Consider the following 21880-nt stretch of genomic DNA (forward strand, 5'->3'; position numbering starts at 1 on the left):
GACCTGAAGGTGGAGTTGAAACTTGCTCTAGAAAACAACCATCCTAGAGTCTCCACCCGACCAGAGGTCCCCCTGCAAAGAGAAGGCTCCCTACAAACAGAGGAGACCAAGGATAGACAGACCTCCAATCAACCAGGGAGGTCCGAGGAAAGACGGACCTCCAATCAACCAGGGAGGTCCGAAGAAAGACAGACCTCCAATCAACCAGGGAGGTCTGAAGAAAGACAGACCTTGAATCAACGAGGGGTCTCCATGCATAGCCTGGCTCAGCCTTTGCGCCAACCCACACTCAGGTTGCAAACAGAGGAGTCCACGCAAAGCCAAACCTCCACACAAACATGGAGGTCCGAGGAAAGACAGACATCCATGCGATCAACCTCCACTGGTTGCATGGAGGGTCTTCATGTTGGCGTTGGCACGAAGGCCAAGCTAAGCCCGGCTCGGCCTTTACACCGACCCACACCCAGGTGGCACTAACCTAGGTCACTATCCAAGCCCAGGTTTTGCTAACACTTTACATTATGAAAATTTGAGGCTTTGCACAAATATGGCAAAGCCTTAAATTGTTTAACAAATATTCATCCATCATCTAGTATGTTAGATGATGGATGAATATTTGTTAAACAGTTGACAATAGAATACGAAACAGAGAATTTGTGAAAATTAATTTGGCTCTGCTCCTGTCCAGAAACAGCCAATCAGAGCCAAAAGGCAAACTTTTGGTTCTGATTGGTTTCTAATGTGTTGAATGTGTCTCAGCACATTCAACTACTATGTAGTGTACTGCAGCTATGCAATTGGCAGAAAAACAACCTAACATTATATCATCATTTAAAGAATGATTTAGAAAACAAAATTCTATACAGGCTTGTCAAAACTATTTCGACCCATATTAGAACTTTGCATTGATTTCCCTTCATTTTAGTAGCTGCAATTTTGCCTAACCCAGACATTTTCCCTAACCCAAACCAATACTAGTCTATTCCTAACATTAACTAAACCTTAATTCACATCTTACCTCTAAACATTACCCCTGACCCAAAGCAATGAATCCATCATATTAGGACAAGTCTTTGGTCCTAATATGGTGGACCTAATATGACACTGGACATATAATGGTGCGTTCACACCAAACACATTTTGACCGTCAGGCGCATCTGGTTTACATTCAAACTCTATGTGGAGAGGGCCGTTGCGTCGCTCTTCGAGCATCTAGCGCGGCGCCATTTGAACCGTTTGGAGTGTTTGACGCGTCCAGCGCATCCAATACTTCACATAGACTTTGAATATAAAGTCTATGTGACACTAAACACGTTTGGAGCCTGACGCTCAAAACGTGTTTGGTGTGAATGCACCATTAGAATGTTTAGTTCCTATGGTAACAATGACATCATCAGTGATGACATCACTCTTTGATGCATCAAAGGAATCTCTCTCTTGAGTGTAGCACACAGACTGTTTTTTTTCCAGACCTGTTCCTTATAAGTTAACTTGTAGGTTCCTGTAACTTTTAAGTTATGAATCTTCTACAGGAGCATTAAAATTATTTGAAGGCACAGAATCAGCCCAGTAGGTTCACATTCTCAGGTGAGAGACTCACCTGGTGTAAAGTTAATTTTTTGGTACTGGAATTACACCGAGGATAAATTACTTTAATCAAAGCATGTCATGAATATATGTGCATATATTCCATCTTAAGTACATAGCATAATAGTTTTTTTGTTGCTTTTGCCACCACTAGATGATGTAACATAAACAGCACTATTCGGAGATGCAATGAGTTTATAGCAGTGGCCCTGATGCCAACATCTACAGAAAACATATTAAAGATTGTGGCATGTGTTACACACATCAGACCTTCACTAATCCTCCTGGAATCTGTTCTGGTTAAATAGTTAACATTTCCAAACAGCACCATACCTGATCTTTCTTCAAAATAATCATTGTGTCCACGTTATTTTCTTTGTCATTCTAGACAATATACTTATTCCTGTAATAAACAGTTTTAGATCCTTTAATACAAAGGTACAGCTTATGTCACACACTTAAGTCTCAGAATAACCCCCATCTGCTACTGCATAAAAAATATACAATATATCTGGGGGGGTTTTTCTGTACACCAACATTTTCACAGAAAGACACAATATAGATTCAACTCATGTAATGAAAAAACAATCTAAACATGTCAATATTACTTTCCAACAACTTCCAGAACCGTTTTATTTCAAAGCTGATAACTGACAGTGTATTAAGCAATCTGTACATATAAACAGATCGCAATTCAGCTCCTGTACAGTAGGTTTATACCTCAGGTAACTAGAACCACCGTCGCTCTTTTTCCTCCCAACGCCCGTTAGTTCAGTTGCTATGACAACGGTAAATAAAACACAAAAGGAAAAGGACTAGTGTGATCCACCATGTCTGTAGTTCTAAAGAGCAGCTCAGAGGGGCAGACAAAAGTCTACGTCTATTTTGAGTGGCACTGTTTTGTGTCAGACTTTTGTTTTGAGTTGAATTTGGCTCGTTTTATGTTAATTATGTTGCCACAGTTACTCGAAATGCCTTCAAAAGCAATCGCTCCCCTCACGGAATCAAGCCGCACGTTTTGATGTATATGTTGTGAAGGGGGCACGCAGTGGTACGAGCCACATTAACGGTACCAGGAAGAGGCAGTTATTTTGAGGTGTAGAACAATAGGTGCCTGCCTATGCATTGCTATGGCAGGCCCCAATAAACAGACATTCAATTGGGTGCCATGGCAGGCACCTATTCTGAAAAATTATAAATTCAAGATTTCCCCTAGAAAACCTGCCAAGCCTGGTGGTTGGGCACTAGGCTCATCCATCCATTGGCCTGTCGTGTTTTGGGGTTAAAAATGTTTAAAGCTGACAGGAAATTTGAAAATATCACTTGATAGAAATTTAACCAGGGTCTGCAAAAGTGTGCACATCACTACAGACCCAACGTTCTAGCTATAGATTGTACAGTTTGACTTGCCCAGGAGCACATGTGCACTACTTAAATGCTGATATGGTTCATTACCAAAATGCAGCAGCTGAAGCTTTTGCCAGGTTCATTACCATAGCATTTTGGCTGACCAGGTTCAATTCTATAGTACAATTGCTAAACCTGATGTCTGAGACTGACGACTATAAGCTTCGCACATGTGGTTCTTACTCACGGTCTGAAATAAAAAATAAAAAAATAAAGTCAGTGGGTAATTGTTTATGTCTCGAAATTTTTCAACCTTCATACTAAGGATTTTAATTCACACTCAGAAATTCAGAGAAATAATAATTTTATGGAAGCAAAATATGAATAGTCACAGGAAATGTGTATTCTTCCCACAATGCATTGGGAGACTACTCACTGCCTCTCTCTCTAACCCTAACCCTAACATTAACACAGCCTGCTGTAGTTTTCGGGTTGTAAGCACCACGGTAGACGTTTTAGACTCGTAGAACCGACAGACAGACGTTGCTATCTATCTGTGCTGCTGTAGGAAAATCTGACGAGGTAGCATAGATATTCAGAACACCGGTTCAAACCTCGTCTGGGTCAGACGGGAAATATTAATCCCCGGAACCTGGAAGAATCTGATCCTGCTCCACTTTATCCAGGCTTAGCACTTGACATGCCGGCCCTCACTGTGTGTGTGTGTGTGTGTGTGTGTGTGTGTGTGTGTTCTCTCTCACACTCTTATGGGGGAGATCCAGGACAGTGTGTGTTTGCAGATGGCGTCACAGGAACAGCTGCTCAGACAGCTGAGCTCCACTCATGTGGTGTCCCTATGACAGAACATCACAAAGATTACATTGTCTACAAACTGAAGAACAAAAGGGGATTTCTATTAAGCTGCAATGTGATGTATGTATGTGATTTGTATGTTAAGCAACTCTCCTGGCACACTCAAATTATACCATATGATGATTATGTTCTTTAACACGATTCTTTTCAAGGTGCATTTAACTAACACATTACATTACGATTGAAAAGTTCATTTATTTCAGTAATTTAATTGAAAAAGTGATTTCAGGATTATGGTTAACAAGATAACGAACGTCAGCAAATATAACCAACAATAACAAAAATGATATTTAATGCAGAAAGGTTCTGGCCTACACAATCATGGGGAAGACAGCTGACTCGGTAGCTGTGCTGAGTCATTTGCAGCCGCTGCATAAAGAGCAAACCTCAAAACGCCATGGCTAATCAAGCCGGCTGTTCACAACGTGCTGTTTCAGAGCTAGGAAACAGAAAGTTCAGTGAAAGGAAAAAGTGCCATAGAAAAGTGGTGGATACCGGCCTAGACAGGACTTTATAGCAAAGTGGAGAGTGCCAATATTCTACAGTACATGGACATTTTTATATTGAAAATATTTTTGAGAGATCTTTTGCAATCCTCTAATTTGCTGAAAAACTTAAGATCTGGCTTTCGTTATCCGTCAGCCATAATCACCAACAATAATAGAAATACGTTTTAATGAATCTTAAGCTCAACTTTTTTGATTAAACTTATTTTTTGTGGGGCAAGAATGAGAGAAGTGAACACATGGGAGAAGAAGAAAAATAAGTAACGATAAATGAGTAACTGCATATTTGTATTTTTCTTGATTTTGTCTGCTAAAAAGTTTCTTAGTAAAGTATTAATCTCTCACAAAGATGCATATTAATAACATGTATATGTTGACAGTTTTCATCTTTTCTCCAACCATAAGCTGTTGTGTGAAATTGCAAAAGCTTCTTATGCTTACTGTATTCAAGATTTGCATGTTTTACATCACTTTTCAAACTGGTTTACTGAAATAAACTTTGAGAAGCACTTGCACGTGCACTTTTGTCATCCATGTGCATATGATATGCTGCTGTGCTACTTTTCTCCTGCGCAACGAAACTCATAAGAGGCTTAGCCCACCGAAACCCCAAAATTAAAATGAAATAGTTGGCTGTACAAACACAAAACAGTAAGTGAGGCTTGGTTATGTCTCTCTGTACAGTTTTATTTACATGATACTATTCTGTTGTAATGCTGGATAGCAAGATTATATGCAATACATAAATATCAACACAGTTTGTTGTTTTTTTTTCACTTTTTTGTACAAATTTGCATATAACTAAGAATCAAAAAAAAGAAAGAAAAGAAAAAAACTCTTATTTCAATGAAAAGCATCCTCACTGGGGGGAAAGTAACAAGTCACAAACATACATGTGTCAGGCAGCCATGAAAACACACTTTTTCTCTTTTTTTTTGCACAGGGAAGTGCACATGCACACACGCGCTCTATAGATCGATAAACGCTTGACAGATGAGAAGTTACATCTAATCTCAGTTTCTATTATTTTTCATTAATCTAGCTCTGGCATGCTCCTGTACTTCTGTAAACATGTGCTGATAAACCGGTTAGCTCCACAGCTAAAAAGGATGGGAGGAAGGGGCGGGGGGGGGGACACCCACGTAATAACACACACACTGTGCTCACATGACTGTTGTGTTAGCGCCAAAAAAAAAATTTAAAAAAGGATAAAGTCCACAAATGCACCAAGTCCATGCGCCAACATCAGTACAATGGAAGAGGGAAAAAAATAAGACAAAATAAAAGTCAGATAATTGTCTCTGGAAATAAAACGCCCCACAAAAACCCTAAGGCGAGTGATATTTCTGAAACACTAAAGCAGATGAAGAGCAACTCATGCATTTTATTCCATTCATTTATGCCCCTTGCAACATTTGAAATTCGTGCACCAGGCTCATCAGGAACGGGTGCCGGCGTCCGCCCTCTCAGGCCCATCATTAGTGCCCCGGCACCAGGCGATCGATTACAATCAGATCTGGGACCATTTTTCCAAGTCTTGTTTGTTGGGTTTGTTGTTCAGATTTGGTTGAAGAGTGGGGGATCTCTGTGTGTATTATGAAAAACCAGACTTTGAAAGTGGACACAGGTGAGCTGATTGGAGGTTCAATCAGGGATTCGGATAGAAGGGAAAACGACACAGCAGCTCTGAGGTAGGTAAAGCTAGGAGAAATACGGTAAAAAAAATAACAAAAAATCCTCCTGTTCAAGAGTGACGCTGAAGTTTTTTTCTTTAGGATTAAAGGACAAGGTGGGCAGATTTCTTTCTTTGCAATCTGAATGCTTTGAGGGTTTAGTAAAAATGGCTGTTTGGCACAAAATGACAACCTGGTACTGGTGAGGGGAGCACAGCATATCCTGGACATCGTGCCTGGTCTGCTCTTAATAAAACACATAAAAAAATAAAACAAAAAAGGAAAAGGACTCAACGGCGGCAAATTCACACCACAGAAAATGAGATTAAAACAATCTAATGAATTAATGAAAATGAAAAAAAGTGATCATTCATGCATCTCCCTCAGGTAGGGTCTTTCGATTTTTTTTTTTTCATTTTTGCGAATCAAGTCCTTTTGATTTAGCCACTTGCACTCATGTCAAAGGTTTTCACTCATTCTCCAGTCTTTCGCAAGGTGTTTCCTCATTTCCAACACCGTTTCCCCTCCCCTCCATTTATATTCTCTGGATCTTGTCAGCCACAACCACGGGATTCTCTTTGCGGATCTTGGCGGCAGCCTCGGCCTTGTAATCGTAGGGACAGTTGTGCTTGTCGGAGTATCGATGGATGCCACAGAACAGGTTACCACAGCGACAGTCAAACCCTGGAAGGACAAAAGGGCAAAATTTAGAACAACCACATTAAAACAAATGGAAGTGGGAAAAACTCAATAAGTGGCTTGTGGAAAATAAAGCTACAGTCTTGGTATAGTCTGATAACAGCTTACCTGTAAGGCCCACCCTTTTGCGGCACATGAAGCATCGGTTTTTCTTAGGTTTGGGGGTTTCGCCCTTGCCTTCTTCAGTGCTGGGAGAAGCTACAGGAGAAGGACTAGAAGCAGCAGGCTGGCTTACAACTACACACAAAGAAAAAAAGATGCATTTATGCCACAGAACAGGGTACAGCAAAGTATTAAAACAGCAAAAATATTAAAACAGCAACTACTGTGTAGATTTATCCCAAATAATTTCCTTTGCTCCAGGCATGAACTAGTTTTGGTTTTAAAAGGTTGCTAAAATTTCCAATCATACAATTTTTACAGTTTAAAGTCATTTTAATCTGGCAAAAAAAAAATTCAGGTGAGTGACCTGAATTTAGTGTGATAACTAATCAGCTGGTGCTTGAGTTACTCTAAGAAAGAGGGAAATACTGCAGAAAGCTTTCGAAAACAATTATTCAATTTTGCCAGTGCTCACTCTATATTTTTAATAGCTATAATAAAATAATTAAATGTTTATATATAATGTTATTACACGTGTAGCACTATTTTGTGTTACAGAGCAGGATTAGGAATAATTTTTGCTTTTAAAAAAAAATTTATGCTAGACGGACAATAATAACTAAAGCAACATTTTCACTCAATGTCACATGAATGTGTCCTTTTCCTTCCAGTCCATGTCTGCTTTGTGTGCCTCTCATCTACGCACTGGCATTGTTGGAAAACGGCACTCTACGCTGAGCAGGACTCCAGCAGGCAGGATCTAATCTGACTCTCTCCTCCAGTTTAGAGGTATTTTTAAACAGGCTTATTTTTAGACGCCATCTCCTTCTCAGAAGCTTTAAGTAAAACCAGCTGTTAAATTTAAGCTGCGCTGCAAAGCATCAGAAATAAACCGAGGCCTGCTGTTGGACCTTCCCAAGCAGGGTCAAGGTGCATGTGTCTGAAAAACAAATGGATTTTATGTGTGACATGTCTCACCAGGCTCTAGGAGTTCAGGCTTCTCCTCTCTGGAGATGCTCATCTCTGTCATCTGTTGGGTTACAGGAAGAGATCCTTGAACAGTCCTGCTGATATAAAAAAAATAAATAAAAAAATCGAACGAGAGTCCCGTTAGTCAGGAAGACGTTTAAAGATTTGAATGCGAGGAGAGCTTATTGATCGAGCCAAGCCATCTGCAGCCATTACTGACCTAGACATGTCTGGTGAGGAGGCAGGGGAGGCGTCAACCTTAGCTAGACTGGCTTCTAGTCTCTGGATGGCTGAGGCCTCTGAGGTAGGACTAGCAGTGGAGCCTTAATGACGAAACACAGAAGGAGATTTTTAAAAATATATACATATGTATAAATATGTGCACATTTTCCCTAAGAGGCAGTAAAATGAATAGACTGAATCAAAAAGACAAAAATCAGCTGCTTTGGGATGGCTATATGCCTGTCCTATTCTAATTATACATCTTTAGGAAAGAAAATGCAGACAGGTACATGAAAAATAAGAATAATTATAATAACTTTAACAAAGACTTGCATGTTTTGTTTGATGCCTTACCCATTGGGCTCATGGGGCTCATGCGATCGCTGCTCTGCTGTCGCGTCAGGTGTTCCTTGTAGCATACAGAGCACATGCCATTGGTTCTTGGGTTGCCATAGAAACCACAGCCTGTGGCACAAAGCATGGGGACTGGGCTCTGGTTCGTCTCTTGAGCCATTGCTAACAGAGGAAGAGAAAGAAGCAGAGTGTGAATGATTATCGTTGTTGCGACAGGGAGAAAGCGAGAGAGAGAAGCAGAAAGAACTGAAAGCAAAAAAAAGTGTGTTTTTTTTTCTGCTGATCTAGTTTATAGAGTCTGACTGACAGCAGGTTCAGACCATGAGAAGTCAAAAAACACATCTCTCTGTTTCGACTTGCCCTTTAGCCCGAATACAGTAATGAGCGCTTCTCCACAGGAAGTTCAGGCAACAAACAGCGCTCACTCTGTTCTGCTCACCGCTTTTCCTCAACACGGCTCTCCGATCACAGCGTTCTTTGTTTTGTCCCTTCGTTTTGTCCACTCCTTATCAAAACCTTTTCTGATGAACTGGCCCTCCTTCCTCATAGGCGGCCACAGTGACTCCCTTTCATGGCCTTATCGGGTCAATCCCGGTACTTCCCATAATAATAAAAACGCCAAGCTGACTCACAAGCTGCTGCTGCTCCACAGCACGACAAACATTTTCTCGTCAGGTGCAATAACTTTCTGTTGGCCGAAAGAGAAGCAACGAAGTAGGTCAGCAGTTTAAGGAGGCGTCCTGTGTTTCAAGGTGTTGGGAAAACTTCCTGTGCCACAGAAAAACAAGCCTCTGTGTGTGTGTGTGTGTGTGTCAGCTTGAGCAATTTGGCAGAACACGTAGTGCTGTGACGTTATGGTTTGCCTTTGATGCAGCGCGACGCCACAGGAAGTTGTGTAATAAGACACACTGACTTTTACGCAACACGTCAAAAACACCTCTGACGAACAGACGGGAAGACCCAGATCTGCCCATCCTTATAGAGAGGCTGATTTAGCATATCATCTGAGCCTCATATTTCCCTAGTAAACAACCTTTGGCCCGGCTCTGCTGTGACACGACAGGCACTTTGATTGGCTAAAAAGTTTGTTTATATTCAGCTCACAGACAAACAGGAGAAAAATCAAGTCAGTTTTCAAGAAGAGGCCGGCAGGTGTTTCTTTTTTTTTTTTTTTTAGGATGTCATGTATATGAACGCTTGGGGGCTTCTTATCAGCAAGTGCCACAAAGTACTCTGCGAACTCCCCACCCCCCAGCCCCCCGCACCCTCCTTCTATGCCCCTTTACACCAACAAGCTAGTCCTGTGTCAATAAAGCTCTTCTCGGAAAAGCTTACAAAAGACCGCTGCCATTCGAGTCACATGTTCAACTGCAAACTCTTGAAAAACACCAGACAGAGTGAGTGAGCTAGAAACTTCCGGAAGATCAAAACCTCCCACATTGATAATAAATATAGATGTTAATAAGTGGTTCAATAACATAATTATCATGTCACTGGAAAACTATTTTGTAGTTGCATAAAGAGCATCTTAATTCGGTATTGTCGTGCCCACTTATTTTATCTTCAATAATGAGCTTGTCACTCCTCAGTTTGTTTTTCTTTCAAATTTTATTTTCCTGACATTTACCTAAATATAAAGAACATATTCACAAATACATTTTTAATCTGGCATGCCTGGTCTTCCCTAGTTTGGCAACTAAAGCTCAAAAAGAACTAGTTCATAGTTTTGGCTCATCCGTTACCTTTTGGTTCACGTACCACACAAACCACAGACCTGTCTACATATACCTACAGTGTTAAGCAATCATGCTGTCTATGTGAATAGAATGATTATGGGATAAGAATTAGTCATTTTTTGATTACAACAAACTAACAAAATGAACTATTTTCCACAGCTGGGTAATGATAAAAAGAAATGCTGCATTTCAAGTTATGGCTGAGTGTTATTTTTGTGTTTTTTGTAGCTGCACAGCTCAATGTGACTTTTTGATAATAGGCCATATTTATTTTTACTGAATTATTTTTGTTATACTCTCTCGCTGCAGGTGAATACAGATTCAGAGTAGGGATGCCAGTCCGGTATTTCCTGGACTGGCAAGTCAAATGCTGACAAATGAGATTTTTCTTCTCCTCATATTCAACAAATGCATTAAAACTAATAACTCCCACTGATTTATCTCTATATACAATCAAGTAACACCCTGTCCCTGAATGCAGAGATGAAATAATATCGTATTTCATTTTTTTATCTGAAATATAGCCAATGTCTGGAACAAAAAAGCTGCACTAAGTATTTTTGGTATATATGTTGTGTTTCTTAATAAATAAATAAAAGGAATTGTCCAAGATTGGAATGGGCGTCAAAGAAATTGGCATCATCACAATCCCAACAAATATCACAAAAGATTGTTAAAACTTTATGCCCATATAAGCCCATCCCAACATGGAAATCTAACATTAGGGGGGGGGAAACCTGAGTGGCGATAATTATGTTAATTTCTCCATTTGATTCAAAACTACCATCTCTATCAAAGAACACGAAGCATAAAACTAAAAATTAAAATGACTTGCCAGTAAAATTCAGACCATTTCTAATTTATAGCCAAAAAGTTGCGATAAGTTTTTGATCTTCACTTTAGTCACTATCCAAATAAACAAAATGTATTGTGATAGAAATGTCATGTCTGTATTGCCTTTCAGAAAACTGTCATTTGACACACCAAAGGCTTTCGATCTGACAGGATTGTGACCTTAATGAGGTGCATTATGCATTAGAAAACCCACCTGACAGGGCAAGGCAGGGAGTTTCCAGCAGAGACACAACCACTCACCACAGTTTCCTTTCACAAAAATGTTAAACTCATGCAGCAGGAACTTATGAGAAAGCCTCAGTCTTGTTTTCTATAAGAGATCAGTTTAAACCAACATGTATGGGGTTAACTTTAGCAAACAAAGGGAAAGCTCATATTTCAGGCCCTGCTGGAGGGGTTGGAAAGTCCTGAGTCACAGTGAAGGACAGGACAGAAACTGGGGAATATTCTCCATAAAAACTAAATAAAACTGAAAACAACCACCAGAAGTTGATAGAAAAAGCCCTAATGGTGGTATTTTGTGAAACATTCAATAGCCAAGCCAGAATGATACGTCCTTCCTTTGTTTCTTTCCTCCTTTGTCTGCAGCCTCCTTGCTTCCTGTTTTTAAATCGCACTGTGTCTCGCATTTATCGCAACACTTGCACCTAATACGGATTTCCAAAGTGTCCCTAACAAAGCAACGTTAAAAATCCTCATTATATAATCACTATTAGTCGCTTAGAAGCGACTTTTTTAAAGCCCTCACGTCGAGCGAAACCTCGTCTCACCCGACAGCTCCAACTACAAGCCGACACTCTTGTTTTATTTAATTACGTTACCCTCGAAGCAAAGGCTGTGGGTTTCGTTTGAGTGCAGCCTCTCTCGCTCCACTTGTCTATTCGGCTTATAAATTTTCTATTTGTAGACAGGAATTAACAGGCTTTTGGTTCACCCCATCCCCCAGCTCGGGACAAGCTGAAAAACAGAGACTGTAAGCAGCACTACCTCAGCTCCCTCCCTTGTTTTTCTTTTACAGACAAAGTCACGTTCGAGGACTTGTGATATTTCAAGTCAGGTGGAGGAGGACATGGTGAAGGTGGAGGTGGCAAAGACAAAAGAGGGTTGATCACCGCAAAGCGCATACCGTGTGACCTTTTAATCCATCAGTAAAGGTCGCCATTATCTCATCAAAAGCACACATCTCTAGTATGTTACCTAAATACAAATCGCTTTCTCTGTAACGCCAATCCACTTCAAGAAAAAAAAGAAGCAATAATCCAAGATGATCACCTGCTGAAAATCGATGGGTTTCTCGCGAGAGGACAGGAAAAGCGGTTGTCTTTGTCAGAAAAGGTCGAAGTTATTATGTGGAGTTCCCTTTTTATCTTTTCCGTCTCCGTAGCAGCGTTTCTGTGTCGTCGTCCTCTCAGACAGGCGGATTTAGACGGGTTTTAAGCGTCCCTTCCTCGGCCTCCTGCCTTGTCCTCCTCTCTCCGTCTCCCGTCCCCCTTCTTCTTCTGCTGGATGGATGTTTGTTTCCTTCTTTAGCAAGAGGAGTGGTGGATGATGATGTCACGGGTAAGAACAACGTGTCACCATTGGCTGCCCGGTGGAGCCCCGGAGCTCTCTGAGCAGCTCTGTCTGGCTCTGGTTATTGCATGTCTGTTCGTCATCCACCCACAAGGACACGAGTCTATTTACTGAGTAATACACCTAAATGGACGAATGAATGAATAATGACGTGTGCTATACATATTTTTAAAAAGCACAATAAACAGGAAACGCCTTTTTTTTTATGTGTGTGTGTTTATGGTTCTGTTTCTATCACCGTGGCCTGTATGTTCAGTTCTAACACAAAGCATCAGCAGCACCAGAGGAGATTTACAACGTTGGAAATTAGATATGATGCTGGTTTGTTATGGTAAAGTTGTGGGTCAGTGACTGCACTGGTGCAGACAGTGCAGTCAGGAGGTAGCAACAAACAAGTCATGAGGGCGGAAAGTGCGAAAAAAAATTATTTTGATCCAATTTAGTTTCAAGGCTCTTCAGTAGACAAGCTGGTCAAGTTTATGTTAAGTTATCAAGAAATATATAATCAAATCAGTCAAATTTGGACCAGTAAAATCCAATCATATAGACAGATTCGTATTCAGTTAAATTTACTTTAAGTACGCATTTTTTTTCTATACCACATTTGCCTTCATATCTGCCTTGATTCTACATTATGTGCAGATTCAACAAGGTTTCAGAAACATTTCTCAGAAATTTTGGTTCATATTGTCATGTTAGCAGTCACAGTTCCAGTGGATTTGTTGGCTGCACATCCACACTCCAGTTGTTCACCAGAGTACAGTAAACTCTTGATCAGGTATAAGAAACAAGAGTGAGATGATTTGAGCTTTGTGATATGGTGTAATTAATTAGCCACCTGGAAGTAACCAGCACAAGATGAGAGTACCATGTGGTCATAAAGGGATTGACATGGTGCAGCATACTCAGGTAGGCTGTGGTGTTTCAGCTCAATTGATAGTAAGGTCCCTAATGTGTACCTTAAAAACTTTGCCTCAACCACTAATGCAAGGTAGGATGGAGCCATGCCTTTATCTACATCAAATTCTGCCACCTGAATGTCGCAACCTAAATCCAGGTCAAATTTTTTTCCAGTTTTTCTTTCAAAAACTGTATTAACAACTTATTACGGTCCAATTTTGGTCACAGTCTGTAAATTTTAGCCACAGTTTCCTTTTCTTAGTTGACATTTGAGTACCTGGCGAGGTCTTCCAACTGCGGGGCTGTGGATATTCTCCTTTTCTGATCACTTTCTGTAAACCTGAAATGTTGGTTGAGTTTCTGAAATACTAAGACCAGCCTGTATGGCAACCAAAAACCACAACATGATCAAAGTCACATTAACCCTCTTTTCTTCCCCATTGTGCTATGCTTGCTTCAGACTGCTGTAAGCTGGCTTCACCAGATCTAGATGCTTAAAAGAACTGAGTAGCTGCCAATGTTGACTGATTTTATGTTTTAATTTGAGTGTCTAATAATGGATCCAGTTAGTGCTGTCCAGTTCAACCAAATTAAATTTGGTTGATTACATAAGTAGAATGGTGTTTATCTTGGAAGTCCAGCTGATTTAATCAAGTCATTAGCATCTTTCACAAAACACTAGAAGCTAGGATTTTAACACCTTTTCTCTATCTGTGTTTGCTCTCTGTGAGGACCAAGATGGCGTGAGATTGCCCGAGTTAACCTGCCACTGTTGCACCTCTGATCTGCTAGATGACGTAATCACAGCCCCATATTGGTTATGTAAGGATTTGCCAGCATTGTGACTTGAGGGTGTAGAGATGACAGTCTGTGTGAGTAGCTGGCCAGGAAATTCAAGGCAAAAATACACCAAGACCGCAGGGGAGCGGTGCATCAAAGACATCATTCCTTTCCATTAACACACATTGGACGAGCTGTGCTAAGATCTGGTGAGACAGAATAGATCACTGGGCTTTAGCCGAGGGCAGGGTTCCTTAATGGCGCTGGCATTTGAGATGCAACAAAATTGTCATGGTTTATATGCCACCAATGTGCTTATTGCTTTAAAAGTGGACATGTTTGCCACTTGTTTTATGAATAAACCTCTATGTCAGGGGTGTTCAAAGGATGGTCCACAGTCCACTTGCAGCCCCTTGCAGTCGCGGGCTTTAATTGCAGCCTGCGACTGCAATTAAAGAATGGTACAGATTTCCCAAGAAAGAGTGATCTCTTATGGCTGAAAATAGACAAAAAATGTTTTCTGTTTTTTGTTTTCAATCCAGCCCAAGAAAAGTTTGTGAACTTTGTGCATTTCTTCTGTTGAAAATGGATACCGGGAGAAATGGTTCCTTTGAAGTTAAGCACAGAATCTTTGGGTTTACCTTTTATGGAGAGTAAACATAAAGTTATTGACAGGCAATATTTCTTTCTCTATATAAAGATGGTTAAACACAAAAACACCAAGCAAGGCCTAGCTTACATGGAAGGCAAAAACAGAGGATACTCATGGTTGATTGTGGCAACTATTGTAAGAGATTTAGGGTACAGTTGCTTTGAGTTGCAGCCTTTTGGACAAATATTCTGAGATCACTGAAAGACCCAAAACCAAATTAAAGTATAATAAAAAAAATTCTGAAATAAACTGCCAGAGCAAAGAGGCTAATCCCATAATGATTTACTCATGTTTCTTTGTACCTTTGTAGAAGTTCAACTTGTTAAAAACAAGTACAAAGTGACTTGTAACCTCAGACAAGTCAAACATTACTCAACTAGACCTCAATCAAACTGGAATGTAATAATAACATAAAAAACATTAACTCAATATCAGAATAACAAATACACATTGATATTTAATTACTTTGTTTACTTTGATTTCTAAAGTACACTGGTTGATATTTGGGAACTGTTAATCTAAACCTCATTCTGTTACTCAACACCCCCGCTAAACCAGTGTGAGTCGTTAATTGAAATCAGTCATCAAACTGAGTGTAAAAAGTCTGTAGCAAGATACAAAATGACCCAGATTGCTATATTACAAAATGCTGAAGGGATGAAATAAACAACACACAAATGAAACCCAACAATACTTGAACCCAGTTATCACCATAAAGCATTAGGTCTTAAACTGCTCATACGGGATCTAATCAACGCAAGTACAGGCCAAACTCTTCAGTGTGAAAACATTGCTTTGGTCTGTTGCATAAGCTCACACAGAAAGACAAGCAATGCTTGACTAGACCCACTTGTGTGGATGTTGGCAGTGTAAACAAGTATTGTGGAAGGTAACAAGATAAGTCCTGAGTAGAACTAAGAGAGCAGATTTGTTTAAACTGGTTGTGCAATAGCACTGTGTTCGTAAACAGGGGTGTAGCTCCTGGCTAAGGGCACAATGGAAAAGTTGTCAGTAATGTTTTGGGAGTTTTTGAAATGTGTTATGAATTCCTATATAAATATTTGAAACGAGTGTATACAGTCACGTGAAAAGATTAGGATGCCTTATGGATGTCTTTGTATGTTTTAATGTTTTTCAATAAATGGATGTACAATACCCTGTTATGGACTAGTGGTGTGTCCAGGCAGTAGCCCGCCTCCTGGCCACTGACTGCTGGAGACTGCTTACTCTATTAAAATCTCATACCTTTTGTGTGGTGTGCAACTGAACCTTGAATCAATTGCATGAACAGAATGGTAAAATTGAAAGACCTTAGCCCTTCAGAAAGATAACTATTCAATCCTTGTGAACCACCTAAGGGATTTAAGCTTTAACATGCTCAGTTCTGGCTGTGGAAATCATTTTACACTGAAAGCCGGCTGCAAGATGCTAAAAAAAAAAGTCAAAGTGTCATTATGAGACTGACAGCAAGGTTTTATCATGGTTGATGTGAAAGTATGTACCTCTAAAATCAAAAATGTCTTATTTATAAATTTAATTTGCTTTGGAGGTCTAAGGTGGAAAACTTTCCTCTACAAGAAACATTTAAAGGCTTGATTCAAGTTGATCAGAGAGAATAGAAACAAAGACCAGGATTTGGACAGATGACTCTCTGGTGCAATTATTTACTAGTGGAACAGAGAACATGTTTGGCGTAAACCAGTTATAACATCTCAGGAGAACTACCTTACACCAACTCTGAAGCACAGGCCTGGAAGTCTCTTTGTTTGGAATCCTTTGTTGCGGCAGGACCGGACCAGCTCACCATCAGAAAATCCACAATGAATTTTACTGTTTGCCAGATGTTGATTAATGAAATTGTGAGGCCACCTCTGAAATTAGAGCTGAAGCAGAACTGGACTCTTCAACATGAGAATGACCCAAAGCCTATCAGTGAATACAGGGATTAGAGAATTAAAAAAAATGTAAAATCCTGGACTGAGACAAACCCCAGATCTTGAGATCATTTAGATATTTTGGGGTAACTTGTAAAAAAAAAAAAAAAAGTATATAATTACACCACAGAGTTGGGGTTCTCATATTACTACTAGATTGTTCGTCACAACATAAGTTTCAAGGGTTGTTTTTTTGTTTTTGTTTTTTTAAAGGGAAGATTCACCCTGGTATCTGTTTTTAACATCTTCTGGCACAAGAACATGTTATCCACTGTGCTGTTGTGAAATATAAAAACATGTACTTACCAATTACGTATAGTGTGTTATTGGCGCTGTATCACTTGCCCTAAGGTTTAACGAGTCCAAACACATTCCCCCCCGCCCCCCAAACTTTTTGTGTATTACGTCAGACACCACATGTCTCTAAGCACTACAAGCAGTGCTGTGGAGGGAGCAAACACTCGTGGTGTTGGTGTTCTGAGGGTACATGCTGTTAGCTATTAGTGGTTGAATTCTTGGAAGCAGTGAAGGGCAGAAGAGTCGCGCAGACACGGCACGGTTTGCCCAGTCAGTTTCAAGCAGAAACTGGAAGTGGAGCGAAGTGAAAGTAAAAATAGCTTCTGGCTGTGGGCATTTACCTAACATTTTCAGGGGAACCCAGCCTTCTCTCCCACAGAAGAAAAACACCCATACAGACAATGTTTGCTTACACAGACAGCTGTAGTTTCATTTAATGAACACATACGCAAGAAGAGACTTGTTTATTTACAACTAGGGACTCAGGTTTGACCTTTTCTGGTTCTCAGACAAGAAGAAAGTTGTTGTTGCTAGAAAAGCTTAGCAAATCCTACTTAATGTTTTTGATAATGCAACATTGTACAGTGATCATGTGCAAGAATGTGCTCTGGTAAAATGTGATTGAAACTGAACTGTTTAATCTACAAACTAATGCTGTAAGTCACCCAAACACACCACCCCCAATGTGAAACACTTTGGTGGCAGACAACTGCACAAACCACATTTCATCATGTTGTCGAGAGGCTTTTTCTGGAGGGATACAAAAAGATGGGAAAATGGGTGACACTAAATACAGGTTTATCCTGGATAGTATTTTCATAGAGGCTGGGGGAAAAAAACACAAAATTGGCTTGTAGGTATACCTACCAGCAGAATGAAACCAATAAAAATACTGCCAGAGCTCTGATGGGATGATTTCGATTGAAAAATAATAATTTTTTTGTTATTAGAATGGCCTAGTTAAAGTGTGGACTTAAATCTAGTCTTTGATCTTCACCTGCGCTGTGAATACAATATGACTGAGCTTGAGTCAAGTAACCTTTCTCGTATTAATAATCCTGAAGAATTTATGTTCACAAACATACTTTTTTGTTTATTATACCACATTATGTTGATGTGTTTTGTTTGCTTTTCCATTGAAATGTTCCCAATCTTTCATGATATTTACTTACAATCGTGAAACAAATAATCAGTGATGAGTCAAACACTGATTAGAAAGCCAAAGCTCACAGTGAAGATGTAAAAACAACAACTGCACTGTGCTTATCACCAGTCAAACCAGTTGATTTCCAAAAAGCAGTATAAGTGGTTTTAGCTTAAAAGCTTTTTTTCGCATGTGCATAAGTGAAACACATGCAGCGAGGGGCTGGAGGGGAGCAAGGAAAGGGAACCTTGTGTGTGTATTACACTGAGCTCTTTGTGTCAGAGTATCGCGTTAACAGAGCAGAAAAGAAGGAGCATGTGTGTGGTTAGTATGTGAAGGTTCATGGGTTTCACTGGGAGGAAGAGGGTGGGTGTGGGGTGTGCAGCCGAGGAGAGACTGGGTGGTGTGCAGCATCGAGTATCGTCACCCATCCCCCTCGTGTCGTAGCTCGGCCTCTGGATCGCCGCCCGTTTGTAGGATGTAGGTGTTCATCCGTTTCTCTTCCCCGACCATGACGGATGCACGTGAGAGACCGAAAGTGACAATGTTGCCATGACGACAGATTGTACGATTTACAGCCATCTTTCTGTGTGGGCGTGTGTTATGTCTGCGTGTGTGTGTGTGTGTGTGTGTGTAAGAGGCTCTGTGGATTACTTATGTGAATCTGGAGCAGCCTGTTTGTGGTTACTAGGCAGATATTGGCCCAGCCAACACACACACACACACACACACACACACACACACATGCACAGACAGAGCCTCAGTTTGCTTGTGTCTGGGGTCTGCTGGGTGAGACATTGTTGATAAAAGGAGCTACTTGTGGCACTGGCAGCTTATCCGTTTAGTGAGGCCGTGCATGGGGCTTGATAATTTCTGCAGCAAAGTTGTTTTTTTGTTAGTTTTTTTTTTTTTTACCAAAAACATGACTTTAAACCTCTGTTTCCTGCTCTTTCTACACTCATATCTTGTAAAGGAGCGTTTCGTCGTGTCTGTGTTTGAGTGTGTGCTAAATTTAGTAAAGAGCAAAAATGAGAAGGTGCTCAAAGAACATCTATGTGATGTGGGGATTCATGGCCCACTTATGCTGCTGTTACTATAATTTTTGCTGAAGGCTTTTAGAGAAATACACTCTCGACATTCACAGAAACAAAGAACAATTGGATCAAAAGAGAGTATTTTTTTTTTACTACTTTCTGTTTTGCTCTTTTAGACTTCCCTGCATCTCTCTCATGACTATCATTCTTGTGACCAGGAAGGAGCTCTGGAATAACCTCCCCGATTAGAAAAAAATCTTAAATTATTTCCTCAACCTTCACAACCTGTGTGCAAGCCTCCTTTATGGGTATTTTAAGCTATTTGTGGTTCCTCTTAAAAGAAAAAAAGACTGAGGCGGAAGCCTGCAGGCGTTGCATGTACATGCAGCAGACTTGGAGGGGGAAAAAATTGTTTCTGTTTCCCTTTACAAGCTGATCCATGTGGGTCTGTCTTGTTCCAGCTGACATCTGACACTCTGTGAATGAGTGCACGCCTGTGAGTCATGATAAATCCCCCCCACCTCCCCGTGCATGTGAGCGAGCATGTGAAAGTAAGAGCGTGTGCATGTGTGTGCAGCAGATGTCCTGAGCTCTGCTCCGTTCCCCTCCACAGACTGGCTGGTCTTTGTTGCTGCTCCCTCGTGCAAACGGGTATGGCCACGTGCTTCTCTGACTGCAGGGACAAGCCACGCCCCCCTCCTCCCTTTAATCTGTCAGTTTCTGACGCCAAGTCCTGCCCTAACGACACCCAGCGACTTTGCGGGATCTGCCTCCCCTCTGGATGACGTGGTTTTTACTCATGCATGCTCGCCATGCTGTCTTTTAGTCACACTGAGACATTGTGGCTGAGAAACAAATAACCTAGGCAATACACTTCCTCTTTTTGCATCACTTTATGTGTGCTATCCATTTCTCAAAGGTTCCCCTTTGGTTTGTCGGTTTTGAAAGCTTGAATTTCCTTTGTTGCTTACCTCCTGGCCACAGTGGCTTTAACTTTTCACATTGTTGAGTTACAACTACAAACGTCAGGCATCTCTAGAACAGTTTTTAAGGCGTTCAGATAATTTGTAATGCAGTTAATTTTTTTGTCAGCATGAAAAACCTCAAGTCTTAAAGTTACAAACAGTTCTGCTCTCCACAAGGATCCATCTTAAAACATAAACTTCATAAATTATGCATACTGATGCTGGGAAACATCATCAGGAAACTAACCTTTACAAATGTAGATCTCGTTTTATTGATTCATTTTGCATCAATGTTTTGTTTAGTCCTCCAAACCAGAGTCCACTCTGTCTGCTTTACATATTTATGCACACATTTATTTTATTTTCTGTGCATAGCTTTGGTTAGCTCATCCTTTCCTATTTTTGTTTATTATTGTTTGTTTTTCAGTTTTTAATCATATGTAAGACCCTTTGTGTACACATACAAAAGTGCTTTAAAATGAAGGAATGATTGGTTGACTTATTGACTGACACAAATTAACACTTGTCAGATTTTTATAAAAAACAGAACAAAAAAAAAACGTGTTCTTTGTTCATCAAAATTTCAGTCTACTTTGTGTTGCTCAGTAAAATACAACTCCAATGGAATACACCGAGTTTTGACATTTGGCGTAAATGGAGAAAACGTGAAAAGTTTCAGTTGGCATGAATGCTTCTTTCAGGCACCGAGAAAGCTGAAACAGGAAGAAGGACTTTTTAATTATGGGGAAGCTCTGGAGATATCAAAGTGGGTTTCACATTAGAGGCGTGAGTGCTGGTGAAACTGAGTGCGGCTCTGTTTTTCTTTTCTCCCCGACATTTTAAAACTAGTTTAACTGCTGCACTAAAGCAATCTGTCATCCCAGTAGGTCCTGAAGGTACAGAAAAACCTGTATGGCGCTGAAACTATCATTCATTGTGCTCGAATACAAGTATCTGCCAGGTGATCATTGTCTCATATCTGTGCCGATGGCAAAAAAATGTGTTTACAGTCTGAGTCACACCTGGACCAGCTTGGGCTCTTCTCTTACTCTCTTTCTTTCTCGAACGAAAACAAGGCAGGTTTAACCCTCTGGGCCTTGGCTCCCTGCTGCTTTATGTTTACCATCCAGTTTTTTAACCGGGGAGGCGTTAATCTTAAAGTTCCAGGTTGTTTTGTATAAACTGGTATTGTTTGAAAGACTAAATATTTCAAACAGACGTCTTTTTTTTGTGTTTATATTCTGCTACACCACTAAAAAATATATATATAAAAAAAATCATCACCTTGCACAAGGATTCACACCCAATTAACCTTTTTGCATTTTGCCATGTTACAACAATAAACTTCAAGGTACTTTATTGGGATTGATTCTCCTACATAAAACCAATTGGAACCAACTGGTTATCCATAACTGAATAACCAGAGAGAAAAAAATAAAAGGAAATTCAGTTTGATGTTTGCCAAAAGCCATGCAGTGAATACAATAAAAAAACAAAATCCAAAAAATGTTTTTTCTGGTCTAATAATAACTCTGCACATCACCTTAAACACATCGTTTGCAGCACAAAATATAGTGGTTGTTTTTCATCAGCTGTGACAGGTGAGTTCATCAGAGCTGATGGGAAGATGGATGGAGCTAAGCCCAGGGCAATCTTGGAAGAAAACATGTCAGAGGCTG

General features: G+C 40.2%; 3 protein-coding genes across 6 annotated transcripts in view; 2 read left to right on the forward strand and 1 right to left on the reverse strand.

Annotated features, from left to right (window-relative positions):
• The window catches only part of LOC106950441 (nuclease SbcCD subunit C-like), a 5608-nt gene extending 5110 nt beyond the window's left edge, over positions 1 to 498 (forward strand). Inside the window, exon 2 of the mRNA XM_015037305.1 lies at positions 10 to 498. Within this exon, the coding sequence (XP_014892791.1) occupies positions 10 to 477 (468 nt within the window). The 3' untranslated portion in view covers positions 478 to 498. The remainder of the gene's footprint in view (positions 1 to 9) is intronic.
• tmc1 (transmembrane channel-like 1) overlaps positions 1 to 21880 on the forward strand; it is a 45810-nt gene that overhangs the window by 6589 nt on the left and 17341 nt on the right. For 2 of the 3 annotated variants that reach the window (XM_015037301.1, XM_015037304.1), the window contains exon 1: positions 12398 to 12483. The exons of the other annotated variant lie outside the window; for it this stretch is intronic. The gene's annotated coding sequence lies outside the window, so the exon portion shown is untranslated. Of the gene's footprint in view, positions 1 to 12397; positions 12484 to 21880 lie in introns of those variants that run through there. 3 annotated transcript variants of the gene reach the window in all.
• zfand5a (zinc finger, AN1-type domain 5a) lies at positions 6388 to 12368 on the reverse strand. 2 transcript variants are annotated; one of them, XM_015037306.1, is made up of 6 exons: positions 12196 to 12368; positions 8333 to 8494; positions 7977 to 8079; positions 7766 to 7854; positions 6794 to 6922; positions 6388 to 6670 (listed from the first exon to the last, which is right to left on the reverse strand). In XM_015037306.1, exons 2-6 carry the CDS (start codon positions 8490 to 8492, stop codon positions 6522 to 6524), a joined length of 630 nt encoding a protein of 209 aa, XP_014892792.1. In that variant the 5' UTR covers positions 8493 to 8494; positions 12196 to 12368; the 3' UTR covers positions 6388 to 6521. The 2 variants fall into 2 exon arrangements, with proteins under 2 accessions (XP_014892792.1, XP_014892793.1); XM_015037307.1 differs by having other exon boundaries at positions 7766 to 7851; positions 12196 to 12366.

Source organism: Poecilia latipinna, unplaced genomic scaffold (genome assembly GCF_001443285.1).
Source record: "Poecilia latipinna isolate Pla-1442-1.1 unplaced genomic scaffold, P_latipinna-1.0 Scaffold400, whole genome shotgun sequence".
Taxonomy (NCBI): Eukaryota; Metazoa; Chordata; class Actinopteri; order Cyprinodontiformes; family Poeciliidae; genus Poecilia; species Poecilia latipinna.